Source organism: Lissotriton vulgaris, chromosome 2_1 (genome assembly GCF_964263255.1).
Source record: "Lissotriton vulgaris chromosome 2_1, aLisVul1.2, whole genome shotgun sequence".
In the NCBI taxonomy this organism is placed as follows: Eukaryota; Metazoa; Chordata; class Amphibia; order Caudata; family Salamandridae; genus Lissotriton; species Lissotriton vulgaris.
In genome coordinates, this window is record NC_141687.1 from 1,226,940,675 (window position 1) to 1,226,964,473 (window position 23,799).

General features: G+C 45.7%; 1 protein-coding gene across 2 annotated transcripts in view; it reads left to right on the plus strand.

The window, feature by feature from the left end:
• The window catches only part of GLB1L2 (galactosidase beta 1 like 2), a 1,156,973-nt gene that overhangs the window by 512,700 nt on the left and 620,474 nt on the right, over positions 1-23,799 (plus strand). For both annotated transcript variants that reach the window (XM_086956948.1, XM_086956947.1), the window contains exon 8: positions 17,366-17,430. In XM_086956948.1, the coding sequence (XP_086813074.1) occupies positions 17,366-17,430 (65 nt within the window). The remainder of the gene's footprint in view (positions 1-17,365; positions 17,431-23,799) is intronic.

Sequence of the window (23,799 nt, forward strand, 5' to 3'; positions counted from 1 at the left end):
GATGATGATGCCTCATGTGCTGGAAGACATGAGGCCACATTCAGAGAGTGATTTAAAACAGATAGAGGGTTTTCATCTTATTATAAAATCAAGTTTGGACACAGATGAATCGGGGGCCTGTGCTAATGGCATTTAAATTTTCATCTGGAGACATGCCTGGGTCCATACTTCTAACTTCTCTCCTGACGTCCAGGCCAATTTGATGGACATACTGTTCAATAGATGTCCCTTGTTTTGAGCCATGCCAATTCGGCATTAAGGAGATTTAAGGCGAGCAAGGCTACTACATCCCACTCATTGGGACTTCAGCTACCTCCCGTTATGGCCAATTTCATAATTTTTAGTGTCTTCTTGAGAAAAGTCTCCTTTTGTCAACAGTAGCAAGAATTGGCACAGACCCAGCAGCAACCAAACCCATTGGTCAGACAGTAGAGAGCCAGAGGAAAGGGCAGTGGATCCGCCCAGCAATCCTCCTCCTCCTCCACCACCTCCTTTCCAGCACCACCAGGCAGTAATCCTAATGTTTCTGCACCAACAAAGCTAATCAAAGCCAACTTCCCAGAGGTGATGTAATGCCATTTTCAGTCAACAGCATGCCTGGTGTTCGAGCTAGGCTTTTCAGTTAGCAAGTCTAAATCTCAACTGGGCCCGCTCAACGATTTGAGTTCATAGGGACGGTACTGGACACCACCCGTCTCTATGCCTTCATTCTGCCTCAGAGCATCACTGACATTTGCAAAGTGGTTCCAACCTTTCAAAAAGGTACATGAGTTCCAATCCTGAAGGTCTAAGATTCCTAGGTATGCTGGCTACATGTATTCTTCTAGGGATGCACACACATTGGCATATGAGGGTCAGACAGTGGTGCCTCTGCAGGCAGTGGCTACAGTACAGAGATCTGGTGGACTCCATTGTGATCTCACCCAGCTCTGCATCAGAAGTGGCTTGATGGAGGAGCGAGGAAAGCTCAGCTTTGGAATAGCCTTCACTCTCCCTCCGGCTGTGACTACGGCAGTGCCGGATGGCTCCAGCTTGGGGTGGTGACCTGACATGGAGATCAGAGACATCTGGGTTCTAGAAGAACTGGTTATTCATACCAACCTGTTGGAATTGCAGGCAATTTGGCAGGCTCTCAAAGGCTTCCATCCCTCTATCAAAGGTTGACCCATCAGGATTTTGACAGACAACCAAATGGTGTTGTGGTAAGTTAACAAGCAATGGGGACAAAGGTCTCACCTCCTTTGTTTGGAGGTTTTGAGACCGTGGTATTGGGCACACAGCGCCAGGGGATCACGTTTAACCACCAGTCAACTAGCGGGGTCTCTGAATGTCAGAGCCGACAGCCTGAGCTGGCGTTATATTGCAGGTCACGTGTGGGAACTTCTGCTAGAGGTAGCTCAGAACATCTTTGCCAAGTGGGGCACTCTTCAGGTGAACCTGTTCACCTGCTCGGACAGTGGTCACTGCCATTAGTTCTGTGGTCACCAGTATCCGTTGAGGGGAACATTCGGGAATGCATTTCAGTTGTATTCAGCTGCACTACTCCACATGTCATAGATCCTGTGATATGCACTTTCCCTTTCCCTGAAGAGTTGTACAGTAAGTAGTGTCCAGGGGTATTTGGCTGTGTTGCTAACATTCCTGTCTGCCAGACCTGCCATCCCTTTTCAGATCCCCATTGCTATGCTTTTTCTGAAGGAATTGACAAATATGTATCTACCAACCTTCTTTGTTGTGCCCCTATGGGACCTTATTTTGGTTTTGACTTGTCGTATTGGGATTCTGTTCAGGTCCCTGCATTATTGTTCCTTAAGGGTGTTAACTCAAGACTGTGTTTTTGGTGGCCATCACTTCAGCCAGACGGGTGAGCAAGGTACAGCCTCGTAGTTACTGTCCACACTTTACATATTTTTTCCCTGGCAAGTAGGTTTTGCGTACTATGGCTGCTTTCCTGCCAAAAGTGGTGACTCCCTCCACCTGGGTCTGTATATCACCCTCTCCACTTTTTACCATCTTCCTATCCCACTAAGGAGGAGGAGTGATTGCAAAGGCTGCGTCCTAGACAGACAGTCAGCTACTATTTGGACCACAATAAAGACATACGATTAGATGACAGGCTCTTTGTGGGGTCTGCTAAGCTAAAAAGGGGAAGGCAGTGCTGAAGAGGACCCTTTCAAGATGGATCATTCTCTGGATCAAAACGTGCTACGCCTTGGTCAAGAAGGATCCTTTGCAAGACAGCAGGGCCCATTCCACGAGAGCCAAATCCACCAATTCTACTCTTGCCAGAAGTGACCCCCTAGCAGAGGTCTGCAAAGCGGCGAAGTGGGCATCCCTACATACTTCCACCAAGAATTACAGTCGGTATTGCGAGGTCCATTGGGACGGCCGCTTCAATAGGTCTATTTTGCAAAATTTCCTCATCTAACCAACCATTAACCCTTCTACAGCGGCAGGGTATTGCTCTGTCTACTACAAGAGAAGAGCCTGCAGATAGAAGTTTCCATCAGAACAAAAAGTTACTTTACCTGCTGAAACCATCTTTCTGCAGGATACGGTATCTACCTGCAGATTGCTCTCCGACTCGCCTACCTCCCCATTTGATGGATGAGCTGTATGGTCTGTTAATAAGATTGGACTTGGTATTTTGGTACTGCACTACTCGAGAAAGATAGATGGAAACTGGCATTATTGCACCAAGGTGGGTGCTATATGGCTTCAGTTACGTGATCTGATGCCCCTTCCTGCATCAACATGAAGCCAGCGCCCCTACAAGCAATGTGAGAGCTTAGAAGCTTCCGTATCCAGACTGCTGCCTGGGATTATTCTGCTGGTGAGGAATCAGAAGGTAGATAGATTCTCTTCCAGGGGCAACTCATCAATAGTCATAAGCACTGAATAATCCCTGCCACATGCGGGACCCCGGACCATATACAAAAATTCATATATATGTGTATGTTTAAGCAAAAAAGTACATAATACCTCCAAAAACATACATATATACATGTATATATATATAACCATGCAGCCTATCATACCTCAAATAGGCTAATATGCCAATAATACATGGGTTTCTCATTATGGAAAATAATTTTGCATATAAATACTGTAACAGAGAACATAAACTTCAAAAATGTTCCAAGGCTACCCTTTATTTTCAGAGAAAACAATAAGTAACAGCAGGCAATTAGCCCATAGGCTGCGTAGATGAAAAATCATCACAGTACAAAAAACTTGGCACCTTGCCTTTAAGACTTCTCAGCACCTGGGCACTTTGTATTTAAGACCTCCAGGAGCTCCCTATTCCCATCAAGCACCACAGCTGACAGGTCAGTTCTTTTTTCCGGATCCTTCTGTGAGGATCCTGGAGCTTTGAGCTTGCCAATTTTTTATTTTTCTGGTCAGAAATTGGTTTATTTCATCTTTACTCTACATTTGTGACTGCTGATAACTTTCAGTTATTTTCGGACAATTTTGAGAACTATTTTCTGTCAGAAATGCCAGCTTTATTTATCAAATGTCCTTCCTGTAGGAAGATAATGGCGAAATAAGATCCACACTCTGTTTGCATTGTGTGTTTACCATCTTCACACAATCCAGAGAAATGTTATTACTTCCAGCAATTCTCCAGAAGAACTCTGTGTGTCAGGGAGAAGATAAGACTACATGCCTTACTGGAGAGAAGAAAAGGACATTCTAAAAGTGTCCTTGAGAGCAATCTAGCCTTAAAAGAGCCCTCCTCTCGGGAAAGACATAGTAAACAGTGTTGATCGGCTTCTCCAGCATCCAAAAGGAAGCAAATTCCTGATTGTTCGCCATCGGCGTCAAGCTCGACGTTGGAAAAGCAAGCAAGGCATGCAACGATGTCAAGGGACAGATCAACGCCAAGGCAACGAGATCCTCCGTCGCTGAAAAGTAAGTCGACGTCGAGGTATACTACTTCAGGCTCAAAGTATGTTGGTCCCCTGCGTCCAAAGTCAACGTCCAAGTCTGGGTCGACGTCGAGAAAATATCCGTCGACGTCAAGACACCGGTCAACGTCTAGATCTCCCCCGCAGTCATGATGTCCGGCGTCGAGAGGATTGACGTCAAAGACACAGCCGCAAGTCTACAGGTGATCGAGGACTCCACTGCAGTCCCATAGACAGTCGACGTCGATAAGACCGATGTCAAAGACACCGCAGCACGCCTACAGGCGGTTAACGTCGAGGACTCCATCACATTCCCGTAGACAGGCTTCGAGGGCATATTCGCAAATGCCTAACCGCAGAATCGGTCGACGTCGAAGGCGGCACAATCCGTGTCGTCGGCGAAAGGGCATCGTTTGACCTTCTTTCCATCAGGAGAAGTGCCAGAAAGGCCAAGGTCGACGTCGAAGACCATACGGTCAACGTCGAGGGAAGTGTCATCTTCGCCTGGCATTAATATTGTGCAGATCACACCGGAGGGATCTCCAGTTCAAAGAGAGAGGACTCCTCCTGTCAATCTTTCCCCAAGATGGCTAGAGAGTGTTCAACACTGGAAGGTTCCACACAGAAGCCTGGGCTCGGATTTCTCCCGAACGTTCTTTCCCTCCAGGGCCTCTGCTGGGTCTCCTCCTACTGCATCCACGATGGCTTCTCCACGCAGGTCCCCGAGGAGAGCTAGGTCTCCATCGGCACGACGCTCACGATCCAGGACACGGGGACGATCTGGATCTCATCCTTCTTCCACTGCAAAAAGATGGAGACGGAGGTCTCCGTCATGGTCCACGTCCTCAAGATTGTCTGTAAGAGACTATTCACCAACATTGTCTGTGACACCTCCAGCCAGAGTGACCCCAATTTATGATATAGGGACTTTTAACAAGGTTCTTTGCCGGGGTGCCAGCGAACTGAACATTAATATGTTGGCACCAACTGTGTCTTTGTCACTCATATTTGAAACCCTGCACCACAGATCCTCGACAAGGCCTCTGCTTCCTTTGGTTCCAGGTCTGCTAGAACCAGCGATGCAGACTTTTCTTACTCCGGTGACTTTAGTGGGCTCAGCTCCCCCACATATTTCCAAGAAGTACAAGGCCCCGGATCAGGATCTACTGTTTCTTCGATCGGATCCTCCTCCAGATTCGGTCATAGTAGCTTCAGCCAGGAAAACGCATCCAGCTGCAACACCCTCCTCAGTCCCTCCGGAGAAGGGCAGTAAAACATGAACTAGGTGGGCAAAAGGATGTGTAACACATCTGCATCAGTAATAAAGGTGGCTAGTGCCTCAGATCACCTGGGGTGATATGACAGGTCTCTCTGGGACTCTTTGGCCCGATTCACGGAGAAGCTGCCTAAAGAAGATCAGCAAGATTCCCAAGAAATCCTTCTGGAAGGTGGCTTGCTTGGAAACCAGGTCATTAGTGCAGCTGCTGACGCATCAGATCTGGCTGCTCATGGCTGCTCCCATGGCATTTACTCTAGACACTCAGCCTGGTTGCGTCTCACGGGCTGAAAACTGATGCACAGCGGATAATTGTTGATCTCCCTTTCAATGGCACGTCTCTCTTTGGATCTTATGTGGATGATGAGATGTCCAAAATGAAAATGGAGTTGGACACTCTGAAAGCCGTTGGACTGGAGAAATGAAAGGAGTTTCAACGGAAGTTCCAACCCTACCACCGGCGCTCTTTCCAGCAGAGGGTTCAAACCCCTCACTGGTCGACGCAGCATCAACATCAACCCAGGTCTCACTACCATCAGCGAAGGCCTGGTCGAGGAAGGGGAGCTGCAAGACAAGCATCTTCTGCAACGAAAATATCGACAAAACAATGAGCTATAGCTTCCCCCATTCCTGTTAACTACTCCGGTGGGGAGAAGTATTATGTTTCACCTGGACGAGTGGAAGAAAATAACAAAAGACAAGTGCGTACTGAAATTGTGCAGAATGGCTATTTGCTCAGATTCAAATCCCCACCTCCATCAGTACCTCCTCGTGAAAAATTTCACCAAAAACACCACTTGTTGCAAGCGTAGGTGAACAGTCTTCTGCAGAAAGATGCCATAGAAACGAAGGCAAGGAATCTATTCTTGTTATTTTCTGGTACAGAAAAGAGGCCCTACCAGAGAGTACAGACCATTACTTGACCTGAGGCTTTTAAACAAATTCATCTGCAAAGAAATTTTTTGAATGTTAGCACTGCACCAAATCTTTCCTCAACTGCACCAAGGGGACTGGATGTGCTCCATAGATCTGCAAGACGCCTACCTTCATGTACCGGTTTCCAAGAAACATCAGAAATTTCTGCTGTGTCAAGTAGTGCTCCAGCACTTCCAGTTCAAAGTTCTCCTGTTTGGGCTCAAATCAGCTCCCCACACTTTTTTGAAATGCATGGCAGAAGTGGCAGCTGTTCTTCACAAACAAGGGATATTCATATATCCTTACCTGGACGACTGGCTTCTGAAGAGTTCGTCACCCACTCTGCTTCAGAGTCATCTCTCATACTGGCTTCAAATGCGGAGCAATTCGGGCCTACAAGTCAACTACAAAAAGTCCATCTTCAACCCGACCCAAAAGATCCACTACCTGGGTGCTTCTCTGGATACCTCAAGGGCAAGCGTGTGTCCTTCGGAGGAAAGGTTATCCTCAATCCACGAGAAATGCTGCAATTTTCTCCTTTCTCTGCATCCCACAGTCAGACAGGTGTCATCGCTACTAGGCTCGATGGCATGATGCATCTTCATCATGCCAAAGTCCAGATTACACATGTGTCCTCTGCAGCAATCTCTGGAGGACCAGTGGATACCGATATCAGGTTGCTGGGAAGACCGTGTGTTTCTCCTCCAGTCGGCCAAGGATTACATCAGATGGTGGATGAAGCAATCCCATCTACTGAAGGGAATTCCTTTCACCAGGACCCACTACTGAAAAAATTGTCACTGATGCTTTCCTCCAAGGTTGGGGGGCTCATATGGGTCCTCTCCAGGTGCAAGGGCTTTGGTCAGAGACAGAACAAGGGTATCATATCAACCTCTTTGAACTAAGAGCTGTACACCTAGCACTCAAATTACTGTTGCTGTCCTTGCAGTCGTGTTCCCTGTTTGTTCAAACGGACAATACCACAACAATGCCTTATCTGAATAAACAGGGGGGAACCCGGTCGAAACCTCTCTCTCTCTCTCGAGTCCCAGGCCATCTGGAAATGGCTTTTCGCAAGAAATCTAACCATTGTGGCGATTCATCTCCTGGGAACTCTCAACGTCCAGTCAGACACCCTAAGTGGGGCCAACTCCCGACTGGGAGCTAAACCACGAGGTCACGCAGGACATTTTCCACCATTGGGTAGTGCCAGACATCGACCTGTTTGCAGAAGCGGAAAACACTAAATGCCCCGTCTTTGCATCCAGATTTCACCAACTAGGGTCACGGGGGAATGTGCTTTTGACAAAATGGTCTCAGACATTACTTTACGCTTTTCCACCAATCCCATTGATATCCACAGTGATTAACAAGTTCTACAGGGCCAAGACCAGAATGACACTGATAGCACCAGAGTGGCCTTGTCAGTGATGGTACCTGGACCTTCTTCAGTTATCAAAGGTTCCACACAGAAAGTACCATGCCGACCAGACTTGCTGTCCAAGAACGAGGGGAAAGTGTATCACACCAACCTTCTCATCCCAACGATTGACGGAATGGCTCTGGAAGTCCTTCAATATGGACACTTATACTTGTCTTCTGACTGTATAAACATACTTACAGAAGCCAAAAGACCTTCCACCAGAAAATCGTACGCTTTCAAATGGAAGTGATTTTACTTATGGTGCATGGACAATGGTCATGATACCGTTCGAGGTCAAGAGCAGGTGATCTTACCGTATTTGCTGTACCTGGCCAAATCCGGCCTTCACTTTTCCTCTATAAAGGCCCATCTAGCAGCTTTCACAGCATACAGAAACTCTCCTATATAGGTTTCCTTTTTTCAAATTCCTGTGGTTAACAGATTTTTTTGAGGGGTTAAAAAAAGATCTACCACACCGATCAGACCTCCATCTCCACCTTGGGAGCTCAACATAGTTCTTGCTAAATTGATTGGTGCTCCATTTGAACCTATTCACAGAGGCTCTCAACTGCATTTGTCATGGAAGACCGTTTGTTTTAGTGGCCATCACCTCTGCTCGCAGAGTGAGTGAGATTCAGGCTTCATGCTGTAAAGAGCCTTATATTGTGCTTCATGCGAACAGAGTGGTTCTTAAAACCCATCCGAGTTTCCTACCTAAAGTGGTCTTAGATTTCGATATTAAACAGGCCATCACTCTGCCCACGTTCTTTCCTAACCCTTCAAACCCTCTGGAGAGATCCCTTCATTCACTAGACCTCAAGAGGGTCTTGAAATTCTACTTAGACAAAACCAAGGCGTTGAGAAAATCAGACCGCCTGTTTGTAAACTATGGTTCCTCAAATACTGGTTGTGCAGCTTCTAAATGGTCCATGGATAGTGTCTTGTATCTCTTTGTCTTACCAACTAGCCAACAAAGCCCTCCTGGGCAAACCAAAGGCTCATTCTACCAGGGGAAATGTCTTGACCACAGCTCTCCTTAGGAATGTACCTATTGCAGAGATTTGTAAAGCAGTCAGATGGCCATCAGTACACACTTTCACTTACCATTACTGTTTGGACTCTGACACACAGGCGAGTGGTCAGTTTGGGCAAGCCTCGCTAAGAAATTTGTTTGGATAATTCTTCCTAAAGGTATTATATTTGCTGTTTTTATGCTGTTGCTCATTCGCGGGAAAGTGGGTATGGGCTTGCTATTCTATTCAGTGCTTATAACTATTGATGAATAACCCCTGGAAGAGAAGGATAAGTTATTTGCCTGTAATCCTAGTTCTCTTCCAGGGGTATATTCATCAAAGTCATAAGCAACCCTCCCGCCTCCCCAGACGAGTATTGACAGCATAGTAGTATTTTGTAACTTTATGTCCTGGTTCCTACGAGTTAGTACACCGTAAAAAAGAACTGACCTAACTGTCACCTGTGGTGCATGATGGGAGCAGGGGGCTCCTGGAGGTCTTAAAGGCACAGTGTCCAGGTGCTGGGAAGTCTTAAAGGCAAGGTGCCAAGTTTTTTGCACTGTGATGTTTTTTCATCTATGCAGACTATGGGATAATTGTCTGCTGTTACTTATTGTTTTCTCTGAAAATAAAGGGCAGTCTTGGAATATTGTTGCTGTATGTTCTCTATTACAGCAGGCATATGCAAAATTATTTTCCTTAATACAAAAAGTATGTAATTTCGGTATATTAGCCTATTTGCGGTATAGTAGGCTGCATGTTTATATATGTATACATGTATATATGTATGTTTTTCGAGTTACTCCGTACTTTTTTGCCTAAACATACACATATATATGTTTTTTTGTATATTCTCTGGGGACCTGCACATGGGCGGGGATTATTCAGTGCTTACGACTTTTTAAAAAAAAATCTTTTTATTGATTTTCAGTAACAAATAAAGTACAACCATTTGACAATGGAGATACAACAAATACCAGTACATTTCAGCATTCTTCATCCCGTCATGTATGATACAGAGAAATTATTGTTATATTCAGTTCAGTCAATAGGTTAGCAGCACAATAGTATGTGTCAATCACTCAACTCGTTCAGGTCGATGCATGGTACATTAGATTTCACAGCATTTCGTTGGTATCATTATCTTGCAAGAAAGTTGTTAAATAACTCCAATAGTCTTTTGGCCTAGACCTGGCTGGCAGTTCCTCCTCATATGTTAGCAAACGATCTCTGCAGTGTGCTAAGTCTTGTAGCCACTGTTTTGTACTTGATACTTTCGTGCCTCCCCAGCATTGAGATATTTGCCGTTTGGCCAGTAACAGAGAAACTGCACAGAACTTACGTTTCCCGGCTTTGACCGTGGAAAGGACACCCAACAAGCACACCTTCATAGAGCATTCAATCTCCACCCCCACCATTTTCTGAAGCATGGCAGTGACTTTCCCCCAATATTCCTGTATTTTCCTACAGGACTAGGCCAGATGGACAAAGTCTGCCTCCTGCTCCCCACACCTCTTACATCTAGCATCGTCCAGCAGTCCAAATTTATGAAGACGCACCGGGGTGTGGTACGTTTGATGCAGATATTTTAAATGAAGGATGCGCAAATTCCCATTCGAGGTGAGTAACCTAATCAACGTACGTGTGGTGTACCATTCTTTTTCAGAAAGCGGGTCTGGCAATGCCTCATTCCAGCGGGTCCATGCCTTAGTGGAGGTGTATGGACTCGCTTTGGGCTGCTGTGTATAAGCGTGAGATTAGATGTGTCGTGTTGGAGGATGTTATGAGTAACTGTAGTGTTTCCAGGCAGGAGGGTTCCGTTGGGTAGTTCGGGTAAAGATCGTGAATGGCTCTTTGCAATCTATAATAGGTGAAACGGAACAGTATGGTTTGGTTGCTAATATAAGACAAGTCGTCTATGTGCCTGAAGGTGCCCTCACAGTATAGGTCCCCAAACGTGTCTATGCCTGCCTGTTTAAGGAGATCCATACTTACTTTTTCAGTAGTAACTGAGATCTGGGGATGATGGTGTAGTGGCAATGCTGGTGCTTAAAGCGGCGTTTTGTCCGTCAGTCGTCCCAGTGACCTCCAAGCGTTCGTGGTTGTGTCAATCGTGTTGATATCTGCTGAGTGCAGTGGCGGGCGTTTATGCGTAATTATCGCTGTTAGTGGTATTGGAAGGGCGTCCCCCTCCTCAACCGCTGTATGCGTTAAATAAGGAATGGTGTGGTACCAGTACGCCGCATATTGTGCTTGGGCACATAGGTAGTATAAATAAAAATCTGGGACACAAAAGCCACCCTTTTCATAGGGTAGGGTCAGTGTTCCCAAGTCTATGCACGCTTGTTTACCCGCCCATATGAGTTTCAGAACCATCGTGGTTATGTTTTTAAACACTGCCTTCGGGGGTGTGATCGGTATATTGTTAAATAAATACAGGAGTTTGGGAAGGATATTCATCTTCACTATGGCAATGCGATCTGCCAATGACAGTGGCAATTGTATCCACCTGTCGATTTTCTCTCCTATCCTGTCCAGTACCCTACCATAATTAGTACAGATAACCCCCTCAGGGTCTCTACTGTACCAGATCCCCAAATATCTGATCGATTCAGTTTGCCAATCTAGCGGGAAATCTGTGTCGTGTTGTGAGGTGGTGTCAGTGAGTGGAATTATGGATGACTTGTCTCAATTAATCTGTAAGCCAGAGTGTCTTCCGAATTTTATGTATTCGCGCAGTAGCGGATTCAAATTTTGGTCTGGGTCTCTAATATATAAGAGCATGTCATCCGCATACATGGATATATGCAATGGCCGACCTGGGAAGTACAGTGCTGAGTGATTATGTGTCTGTCTAATGATGCACGCAAGCGGTTCTAGCGCTAGTGCGAATAGCAAGGGTGATAGTGGGCACCCTTGCCGTGTGCCCCGCGCGAGGTGGAAGGAGTTTGAGATGTACCCATTTACGCGCACTCTAGCTACTGGATTGGTGTAAAGGAGCGTTATCCAGGTTATAAACCGAGAGGGAAATCCCATACGCCGGAGTATCGTTATCAAATATGACCACTCGATTGAATCGAAAGCCTTGGCTGCATCGAGCATGACCGCCACCGCCTTAGTGCTAGGTGTTAAATAATGAGAGACCGCGAATAATGTTCTGGTGTTGTGTGAGGTTGCCCTTGTGGGTATAAACCCCGCCTGGTCCGGCAATGTTAGGCTAGTCATTAGGGGTTGCAGTCTTACCGCTAAAATGTTTGCTAGTATTTTCGAGTCTACATTCAGTAGTGATAAGGGCCGGTAGGATTCACAGAAATCTGGATCCTTATTGGGCTTCAGGAGCGTTATCAGCACAGCTTCTCGCAGCGATGGGGTAATGTGGCCTGATTAAAGGCATTACCATACATGGCGACTAGATGAGGGGCTAAAATATCTACGTATGTTTTATAAAATTCGCATGTATACCCATCCGGACCCGGTGCTTTTCCATTAGTAAGTGATTGAATGATTTCCGTCACTTCCTCTACGGTTATAGGCAGTGATAAATATTCGCGCTGATGGTCTGAGAGCCATGCAATGACGACATCACAAAGGTATCTGAATGTTTCTTCTGGAGGTGGTGTTTGCTTGGATTCGTACAATGTGGTATAATTGTCCACAAAACATCGGAGTATGTCCTCTGGGTGTGTTAATAATGTACCATCAGTGTCTCGGATTTGCGTTATAATTTGTGGTCTCTTCCCCTCACAGATTTTTGATGCGAGTACTCTACCTGGCCTCCCACCCTCCCCAAACTGTTTGGCCAGTGGACGTTTAGTGATATACTTTAGTTCATCTGCAGCATACGTCTGGTGTTCAGTGTACACCTGTCTGAGGTCACCTAGTAGAGCAGTGTTCTGTGTCCGCTCATATTCCTTTTCAAGTGTTCTCATCTTAACTTCACATTTTGTTATCTGTTCTCTGATATCCCTCAGTATCCCAACTGTGGTGCTCATACAGACCCCCCGCAAGGTCGCCTTGAACGCCTCCCAGAGTGTGCCGGAGTCGTCGACCGTCGCTAGATTGAACTGGAAATATTCTTTGATAGCAGTGGCTATTGTGTCTGCATATAGAGGGTCCAGTAGTGCTTTAGCATTAAATCTCCAACTAAATGGAGGTGGTGTGTAGTGTGGTATCTGTAACTTTAATATGATCGGGTTATGGTCGGATATGGTCCTAGGTAGCGTTGTTAATGTTTTTGTCCATAATAATATGTTGTCTGACCCCAACCAGTAGTCTATCCTAGACCAACTACTGTGTGTCATATTGATATGAGTGGCAACAGTCTCTTCTGGGTTTCTCACTCTCCAGATGTCTTTAAGTGAAACACCTTCCATTATGTCCCATAACTTCCCTCTGGCCCGCTTATGTGGTTCCAGGAAAGCTCCGGATCGATCCAGTGAGTCACATAATGCGACATTAAAATCTCCTCCCCATATAATGTTTGTGTCAGCAAATTCCATCATATGATTCCAGAGTTCCTGAAAAAATTCAGGGGAGTCTACATTTGGGCCATAAACATTTACTAGTGTCAGGTGCTGCCCTCTCAACATTCCAGACACAATCATATATCTACCATTGGGATCCAGAATTGACCTGGCGATTTTGAAGTTGACACCCTTCCTGTCTAACTTCATTACCCCCCTTGAGTAGGAGGAGTATGTGGCAGAGTAACATGGTTCGGCCCATTTTGTTCCGATCTTCCTGCACATCGTCGGAGCTATATGGGTTTCTTGCAGTAGTGCTATGTCTATATGGTTTCTATCAAACCCTGCAAAAATCTGTCTGATCTTTTTAGGATTAGTGAAACCCTGCACATTCCAAGTTAATAGGTTTAAACTGCTATTACCAGGCGTACCTTTGCTTTTGCAGATGATATAAATGTATAAATCCCACCACAAGTTCAGTTGACACATTACATATTGCAAAAGACATGCGTGAATTCGTACTCTGTTCTTGATACACAACTTGGATGTTAGCGATGCATCTTAAATGCCCTGGTATTTTCATCTTAACGAAACCCCAACTAGCCCCATTCCCACCCACTTCAGCAACCCAATTTTGCTGAAGCCATATTCCCCCATAAACTGTATAGTAAACCATAACTTTGTGGGGATCTCCCATGTCGAGGTCCGCCAGGGATACACTTTCACCACCCAACTTAGAGGATGGGGCAGATCTATTACATAAGCACAGATCGTAGGTTGAAATTGAACAAAAAATCCATCATCAAACGGACATGAGATGTCCGCTGCGCTGTCTGCATCAGAGTACGTGACCTCGACCATGTATATACACCCTATGCAAGTTTCAGTTCTCCTCCCAGAGGTACGTGTGGTGGGCAGCTCTAACCTGCACCTCCAGATCATGTCCATACGCGGTCTTCAGAGTATGTTGTAGGAGGTGTGTTGTGTGAACCATAACAGCGTGACAGCGTAGTGATAGGCCATATAGGCGTTGCCCAAGCAGACATTGTCTATTTACCAGCGATTGCTGAGTGTTCATGACCCCGCATTCCTGTCTTTCTGTCCCTAGAGTGATGGGGGTAGTCAATAAATCCCGCTTCTGGGAGGTCGTACAACTCACAGCTCAACGCATTAGTTCAACACCTTACCATTATTCCGAATCTGGCTGTCTCTCCCTTCTGTTCGCCTTTCTTCCCTTGGGCGTCACCCTTTTGATGAAATCCATGGCAGCTTTGGGGGTAGCAAGAAAGGTCATCTTTTCTTCCCACGTGACTCTCAGACGAGCTGGATAGAGCATGGCGTAAGGTATCTGCAGTTCTCGAAGCTTGGCCTTGGCTGTTTTGAATTCTCGCCTCGCCTGCTGTACTGCGACCGTGTAATCTGGATAGAATTCTAATTTATTGCCCTGGAAGTTAATTTCACCTTTCTGCCTCGCGAGTCGGAGGATGTTATCTCTGTCTCTGTAATTTAAGACACGGGCGACTATAGGCCTCGGAGTCGGGCCTGCTGGAGGTTTTGGTGCCAGAGATCGATGTGCTCTTTCAATAATAAAGACAGATGACATGGAATCTTCACCAAATATGTCCTTGCATAATTGTTCAATATATGTCTCCATGCGCCCTGTGTTGGTCGTCTCGGGCAGGCCTGCGATGCCTATGTTGTTCCGGCGCGATCGCGCTTCTAATTCCTCTTCCTTCGCCTTGATGACCTCCAGGACTTTTTCCATGCCTGTGCATCTAGTGGTTGTGGAGTGGGATTCATCTTCTACCGCAGAAACGCGTTTTTCAGCTTTGTCCATTCTCTCCCCTTGTTTCTCCATCTTGGCAGTCATTCTATCCATACGTCCTGTCAGGTTATCCAGCTTGCCGTTGATGTCTTGGAGGTTGGTTTTGATGGCTTTCAGAATATTCACCATATTTCATTCTTCTGAGCCTCCCGCGTACGTGTCTTCTTCCTTTGGTTTATCTTGGATTGTTGTTTGTCCGGTTTACCCATGGCTGCCAAGTACGAGTCGATGTACAGGTAAGTGCCCAGTGGAGATTTTGCAACTCTATCCTTGCAGCAGTGTCTTGTGAGGTGAGGCAACCAGGTCAGAGGCGATGGTCACTTCTTATCATTATTCAAGAGACTTGCTCCGACATCGGTACAGTGTCCGCCGTCTTGAAAGGACTCGTGTGTGTACTTGGACAATGTGGGCCGGTTGGACTAAGTTGTCCCGAAGCGTGAATACAGGCGTGGCATGGGAGTCAGGTTAACGCTACGCGTTTGTTAGATATCTATCTGGCCAGTCCACGCTTCCATTATCAATAAGCAGTTCCCTGCTCACACACTGCGGCCTCAGCACTAGTAGCGCCCACCTTAGCGTACGATACTGAGAAATGGCACTTGAGCAACCGCGTACACTGTGGTTCCGTCGTGTTAGATGCGGTATGGTGTTTAAACCTGAACTAGTTAGTTTACCACTCGCTGTTATTCACCGCCAACAGCCTGTTGGGGGAGGGGTTTATGACGCGAAACTGGGTCGGCAGGTTAGATATGCAGTATGAGCAGGTCGAGGCATTCACACGGGCCTGCCAGGTACAATAGTAGAGTCCGACCAACTCTTGCGGCGCCGGCCTGCTCTGTTCGTGTCGGAATACATTTATGTACAGAAAGTATTTCACGTGAAGCATGGGCGCCGCCATCTTGTGATTATGATGTTTCCATTAGTGCATCCTGTAGTCAACATCCCAAGAGTTCCATAAAATCTGCCACCCGCAGAGGTACCATGCACGCTCATTGTTTTGCCATTTACAATAGTGAGTTCGTTCCGTAGCTTGTGTGCCGCTCCACTCGCTCCAGGCGCCAGTTATCCCCGTTGTTGCCGTAGTATGGGCGGCGCCATTTTGCGCACTCAAGACATACCCCGTTCAGAAGCAGATCTGGCCCCACGATTATCTCCGATGTCTCGATCCTCAGTGTTGGTGTGGCTCACCTCATTTACCTCATAGCTGTCTGTCGTGAGCCACACTTTCTGTGTCCGTATGGGGCAGGTGACGGATGTCGGCTTCTCAGTGCCTAGGCGGGTGGAAGGTCGCCATGTTGCCTCGAGTCCTCCGCAATTTTTCCGGAGCTGTTTGACCCTATTTCAGAGTCTGCATTGGGCTTCTAGTCCGCTCCGATTGTGCAGCTGATCTTCCCATCCACTGCTATGTAGTTTAATCGCATCAGTAGTTCATTTAAACAGCCGTAAAACGCTGGTACCGTATCTGCCCGGCGGAGCTGCTCGTTCAAGCAGCCATCCCGCTGTGTACCCCCTAGTGCCTCCAGTGCTTATGACTTTGATGATTACACCCCTGGAAGAGAACTAGGATTACAGGTAAGAAAAGTATTCTCATCCACCAGAAAGATGTTACACAGGTAAGTAACTCTTCTTTGACAATGCCAGTGATGGGCATTTTGAAGCAAGGTACATTGCGTTGGAGTATAGTCTACATTATTTCCTGCCATTGCGAATGTGTCAGACTGCCGAGGAACAAAGTGGGTGCTCTTTTCACCAGAGACATGGCCATTGCACCAGCACTTTTTCAAGGCATTCTACTAACTCACATTTTCAAGGCAAACTTTGTCCACAGCTCTCATGTTTAAGAGGCACACCTGTCCCAGTGTCAATTAAGACCGTAGAATACCATGAGGCAGGTGGAGCTGCAAAATCTGTTTCATTAAGGCAGATCTCTTAACTTCCATTACGATTATGTTTTATGTTGTTCTGCCCTTGTAGTGGTATTAAAGTATCTGAAAGTATGACAATTCCAATACCGGAGAAGAAAAAAGTTAACCTGCGGTTACTGTACTCTAGCCTTTCATAGATTCAATGAAGTGTTCCCTCCTGCTTTTTCCTATGAGGCTACTGTATGTTTACACTTGTTGCCTAGAAAATATGAGCAAAGCAAGCCTCTAAGGAGAGTGACACTCTTGGTGGCTTCAACTCATTGACCAGAGTTCAGGTCACCTACTGAGAAGGAGACACTTCACATAGTGCATGGCTACTGAAATGTTAAAATAGGGTATGTAAACATTTCATGTTTACAAGCAGAAATCAAAGGATTACCAGTATGACAAAAGGAAATAACTCGAGTATGTAAATCTATGAAATACAGAAAATCTAGAGAACTGTAGTTAAAGGTAAATAACTTCTTCCCAATAATTAGTTCAACAAATTCTTGTCCTTTTTCAGAGTTTAGTTTTTATGATACAGCCACCAATCTCAGCTCTCTTTTCATGATGAAGATGTTGTTCCCTAATTTCAGAACTATTTCTTATTGTGTTGTTTTCTTTTTCCACAGTTTTGGCCACTGTTAACTTCCAAAAGAAAGAGCCTGTTCTGTTTTCATATCTTGATAGTTTTCAGGTAAGTCAGCAGCCCTAATTCAGTGATATTGACTGTCAATATGAAATACACATGTCCTAAGGCAATCACTGTACGACGTATAAGTTACCTACTTGGCCTTTCCATGGAAGTTCTCATGAAAGTCACCGAAAATATGGTTACACCTGGCAGAAAATCCTATTACAGACTGGCTGAATGGTAGCACGTTGCCATTTAACCATTGTACACTAACAAGATGAGAAAGCTATCTTCTGCTAAAAGAACTAGATATTTTCTTAGTTTCTGAATACAAATAATTAGAGTGTGCTTCTTCTTCCAAGGTTACCTATTACTAATCATAAGCACTGAATTGTCTGTCCATGTGCGGGATTCTGGAGCACTTTACAAAAGTAAAATATATATTCTTTCCTCTAGATAAGCCAAGTTTTCTTTTTCTTTTTAAAATTAAATCAAATTTGACACATTAATAAATGCTATATTGACCAATTTTCATTTACTTTCCTTAAAACAAAATTAGCCAGTTTTAAAACAATAGAAGTCTTTTTACTAGCATTTTGTCAAAAACACTCAGCATAATTCCATTCATGGAAGCGTGCACACGGGAAAGAAGGCAACAGACATATCCAAGCAAGCTTTGACATATACAACAAGCATTGGCATAGCCAATAGGTCTCACTTTTGGGACCTTATAAGTATTTTATTATGTAGCATAATATCAATTGATAGGATAAACCACAAAGAACAAAATCCCAAAAATCAAATAAAGGTTGAAAGACGGATGGTGGTAGTAGAAAGAGGCAGCGTTAGACATGCTAAACAAAAAAGATTTGTCAGGAAAATAATGAGTATAGTGAAAAAGTGAAAAAATAGGAACAAATTGAGCTTGAAAAAAGATGAAAAAATAAGGGCTAAACTTGACGAGGTAAAAAAAGCATTAAAAAATAAATAAGCTCCATATGTTATAGTCTAACTGGTGCAAAACCGGTCCTGGTTGTTTGCATTCTGGTTCAGGAAGGACCAGGCCTGGCAGCTCGGGCTGAACTATTCCCATGAGTGGCAGGGTGAAGACTTATTGGCATATGGCTGATTCCAAGCTGAGGGAGCATGATGGGTGAAAAACTATGGATTGGAATGCGGACCCGAGCTATTGCCACTGGTTGAGATCAATTCAAGCATTCCATCCATCCATCACCTTCTTGTTTTTGTATTTGACTGATAAGGTAAAGAAAGAATAAAAATGAAATTTGCTCAGTCTATTACAGCACAATGTTTAATCAGGAAGTCAGTCCAAAAATAGATCTACCAGTTCATATTCCGACTGATGATGAAGCGTATTTATAAAGCGCAACAAACACCCAATCAGGTTGTCCTGGTGCTCTCTTAAATCTGATATGAATTGCCTCAGGTCCTTGTTTATAAAAGGCCCATGAACAGGGCTCGAAAAATCATTATAAATGCACTAGACCTGCAGGTCTAGTAACATGCAAAATGTCCTCGACCTAACTGAAATGCACTTGACCTCTGACTTTGAAAGTTGAGCAAATGTGACAAGAATTTTTATTGCTCATTTACTTTGTGAGCAATAAAGATGCCTTTAAATCTTGCTATCTTTTCACCTTTCCTCTGCTTTCAGAGGCAGAGGTCAAGTGTCAGTTTGTATTCCTACTCTCCAGAAAGGGCGAGTAGGACCAAAAAATAGCTGGTCCTGAATTAATCTGACTCGCAAATGCGAGCGGTCGAGTGAATGTTTCGAGCCCTGCCCATGAAGAAATGCATATTTTACTCTCAGTTAGGTAGAACACATATCTTAGATGCAGTTACCTGCTGCATGTGACTTGTGTACTGTCAAAACTGGTGCTAATCTCATCTACATGAAAGGCTGTGTTGGCTCCAACAGGGTTCCAACCTATCTATCATCTACAAGCTGCTCAGATATCTGTGGCAGGTACGCAGTATACTGGATTATCTTGGCATCGAGGTGTTCAGAGCTCAGGCATGGCGCAAGTTAAATCACCAACTCAGCTGCAGTCAGGGCCGGACTGGAAACAGAAACCGGCCCTGGCAAACTGCTCAGCTGTGAGGGGGAGTGCAGCAGAGCAGTTTGCGACGGCCGGTTTCAGCCGATTTTGTTACAGGGGGCCGATATTGCCGACCCCCCGGTAAAAAAAACGGCCCCCGGGGGCCAAAAACCGGCCCCATCCTAGCGGCCTACGAGCATAACGCCTGGTGCGCGCTATGGCCAGACCGGCACTGGCTGCAGTCATGCCATCGACCTCGAGCGGATGAAAGGTTGATTCGTCCAGCTTGGATTTTACTTGCAGATTAATGACTGAACTCGACGTCGTGGGAGAGGGGGGAAGGGTAAAGCTACGAGCTGCTTTATTGTTGCAGTGCTGCACGTCACATCTGCAAGTGAACACACTCCGAGCAAGATAGCTGCTTCTTTTCGATCGCCTGCAGCATCCGTTAATACTTTTCCTCATAGTCCACCTTAAAAGGGAGTGCAATTAAAAGACCAACACTGCTTTTAGCCACTGGGCGGGAGTCTAGAGGAATCTTCAAGCCAGTGAGAGACGAGTGAAAGGCGGGAAGCTGATCTTTGCACACGTAAAAGAGATGGAAAATGTCAACTGCTTATGTTGCACTACTCATCTTTAAATATGCACTAGTGATATTTAGTTAGGTAGAGAAATAGGATGTGCCTTTTTTTAAATCAGAAAAGTAATTTAATAGGAAATAAGCTGCCAAGAAGAGTCAGGCGCGCTAAAAGTTAAAAAAGAAAAAAGCATTGGCCGCGCGGCCGTGAAAGTGGAGCGGCCTCGTGGCTGCGAAAGTGAAAGTGATCTCGGGCTGTAAGAGTGCCCGCCAGATGGCACCTGTGCTCGTTAGCGCACACGCGCGTAACCACAAGTTCTAGGCCACAAGCAAAAGCGTGTGATAGCATTTTCTGAAACCCACTTACTAAAACTCTCGCCAGACAGCGCATGCGAAGGCTCAGGCGAGACCTAAAAATCTTTAATACGATGACAGCATAAAATGACGCACCCTTTACTGCTTGTCGGCACAGCCTCTCCATATATACATTTATTTTTCTGCTGCACAGCAGAAATCCGTCCCCTGAGACATTGGCAGAGAGGAGGCGGTTCTGCCCCCACTCCAGTAATGTTCAATGTCTCTTTTCGGCACCAAAAATTCAAATCCAGTCAAGGTCCTTTGGCTCCTGGAGACAAACCATCCCTCCATGTTCACAAGAAGTGCCGCTTTAGAGTCTAACTGACTGGAAGTGGTGGTACTGGCTGTGATTCATTGGCGGTTCATGTGCCGGACGGTGAGGCCTACCTGGGTTCCGGTGGCTGCGATGTTGGCCGTCTGCTTGCCGACCGCTGGCGTTGGTGCAGTGCTGGGGGCCCAGAGTGTGATAGCCCCTGTTGTAGACATGCTGGTAGCTGCCAGTTGGGGCCTTGGCCAGCAGCCTGATGTGGGCTGGAGACTTCACTACACGGAGCAGGAAGTGGTTGGCCCTGAGGAGATCCTGCAGAGAGCGCTGCGCTGCATCGGTGCCCACATTGGTGTCTCCGCCCCAGAGACATTGAGTGAACTACGGACTGGGAGGCCAACAATGCAGATGAGCCTGTGACCCTGATTGTGCCCAGCGGCATTGCCCATCACCCCTGACCCGGATTACAGTTACCGGGTGTGGCATCACGTATCTCTTGTACCGGTCGGAGGGCCCCATTGGAGCTGCAGGCTTCCGCCGCAGTAAACCCAGCGGGGCTTTGTTCCGACATTGTTGTCATGGAATATTGCAGGTTTTTCCTCAAAGTTTAGTGATCCATGGTGGGTGCGTTATTTTAGATCCTTCCACATAATTTGTCTCCAAGAAACTTGGGCAATTGATAACAGCTTTTTCTTGAGGGATACATGATCTATTCTGAACCTGCTGTTCCTTCAACGGCAGATAGGGCGAAGAGGGGCTTAATCATGTTTGTTAGAATTGAATCGCGTTGTTAGACTTTGAATCTCAAATGGCAGGTTATTACAACGCAGGGGGTCGACTCTCAATGCCTGGGCACTTACGAAAGGTTTTAATTAATTATTATATTAGCAAGGGTGGGAGCTCAGAGCCCTTAGGAGTTTACCACCTGGATCATACCTTGAGTTCCATATCAGTCATGGGCGATGGCCAAGCCCAAATCGTGCTTGTTGGTGATTTTAATTGTCATTAATGCGATCCTCTACTAGTTGGTGGTGCCTCTACTGATAGGTGTCGTTTGAATGAAGGGTTACATTTTGTTCACTTACAGGATGGTTGGGAGCAAAACGAGCTCTTACAGCCTCATAACCTGGTTTTTAGCATGGAGAAATTGGTGAACTGCCCGAACCCCGTAATTTGCCCATCTTACAAAGGGTGGGGTAGTGGATTGCTTATTGATTTGATATTTGTATCAACACCATTGTACCTGCTTTTTTCTCATTTTAACATCATTTTTAATCCTTTCAGTGACCACAACCCATTATCCTTAACCTTGGATATCTTTATGGGCCTAAAACCACAGTTAAGGGGTGCTCTTATAAGCCTATCCACTGTAGACCAGGAGAGAAGTCTGAAATGGTCATTGGTGGACCCTCAGCGCCTTCAAACTCCTCTCTTTGCATCCTGCCTGCATGAAATTAATATTTGCCTGGATAGTGACGTAGGTGGGGGGAGGTACTGCAAGCTTTTAAAGCCATAGTTCTGGGGGTTTGTAAACTTATGACTGTCACAGCCTCCATCACCCGGGTGTCACAAAACCCTAAATGGTTTGATAAGGGCTGCTCGAGAAACCTGAGTCACCTGAAGGCAGCCTTGAAGCAGTTCCCGAGGGACAGGCATTTTATCAGAACTTGTAGGCGGGCCTATAAGTTGGCTCAAAAGATTTATAAATATAATTTACAGGAATGAGAGGAGTTTTGTCAAGCTGGCGAAACGGGGGACAGTTTCCTCTTTTGGAGCATTGTGAATAAGCCTTGCTTTGCTGAGAACTCTGGCCCCCTCTTATGCCGCCACATCTCAGAGCAACAGTGGGTGGATCATTTTGAGGATATTTATAATCAGGGGGTTGGAGAGGGCAATAAAACCATGTTACACCTGTTAAAGTTGGTAACAGAGTGGTCTTTACATTAGATGAAGTCACACAAGGTATACTTGCCCTGTTTAGCAATAAGGCCCTGGGTTCGGACAGTATACCGCCAGTCCTGTATAAAGCAAATACAATGTTTTGGCCCCTATACCAATGCAGGTCCTGAATGCAGCTGCACAGGATGGGTCGTTACCCTCTTGGACTACCGCTGTGATTGTCCCCATATTTAAGGAGGAGGACAACGACAACCCACAATGTTATGGACAATATCCGTACTGGACGCTACGGTCAAGGCCTTGGTCGGGCGATTTTAAATAGGCTGTGCGATTGGGCTTTAGGGCGGGTAGGTCGACCTCAGACTAATGCCTGAACCTTAATTTAATTATTACTGAATACACGGTTGCTCGGTCTGAATCTTCACATCTTGCATTCATGGACTTGACATCCGCTTTTGATAGGGTGAACCGAGGTGAACTTTGGACCCTGCCCTGTGAGGTGGGGGTTGATCCCAATATTGTGGCCTTCTTAACTGATCTCCACTCAACGACCTCAGCCTTTTTCTCAAGGTGCATAGTGCATCCGAACATTTCTGACGAGCTGTGGGGTTCGTCAGGGGTGCGTACTTGCCCATTTTTCTATTCACTTTGTATCTGAACAGGCTAGAGTCTGTGATTTTATCAATTTCAGTTGATTCCCCTAAGATTGGGTATAGATTTCTCCCTGTTTTACTATATGGAGACGATGCAGCCCTGATGGCTCGGACTGCAAAGGGGTTGGACTTTTTGCTTGCTAAGTATGTGTCTTTCATGGGGCTCCTTGACCTGTTGGTTAACTTCTCTAAGTCCTACGAAATGGTAGTGGGCCACACATACACAAGTACTAAGACCTTCAAGGTATCTAATGTTACCATGAGCAAAGTCAAAGCCTTCCCTTATTTGGGAGTTTTATTTGACGTTAACAACTGCTGGAAACCCCTTGTTGAGGCTAAAAGATCAGAGTTCGTAAAAACGATGGGGGCTGTTTTCAGCTTTGCACATAGGATTGGGTCCAGGGCACCAAGGGATCTACAAAAAATCAGGCCAAGTGCATTGCACAATTGCGTTATTGTAGCAAGGTCTGAAGGTATGTCAAGTTGGATCACATTCAAACAATGGAGAATAATATTTTGCGTAAACTGGTCCAGGTTGCCCAATCTACCCCAGCATTTTTAGTGCATGCGGAGCTTGGGCTTGATTATGTTTCAGCAAAAGAGACACAATTGATGGATAGA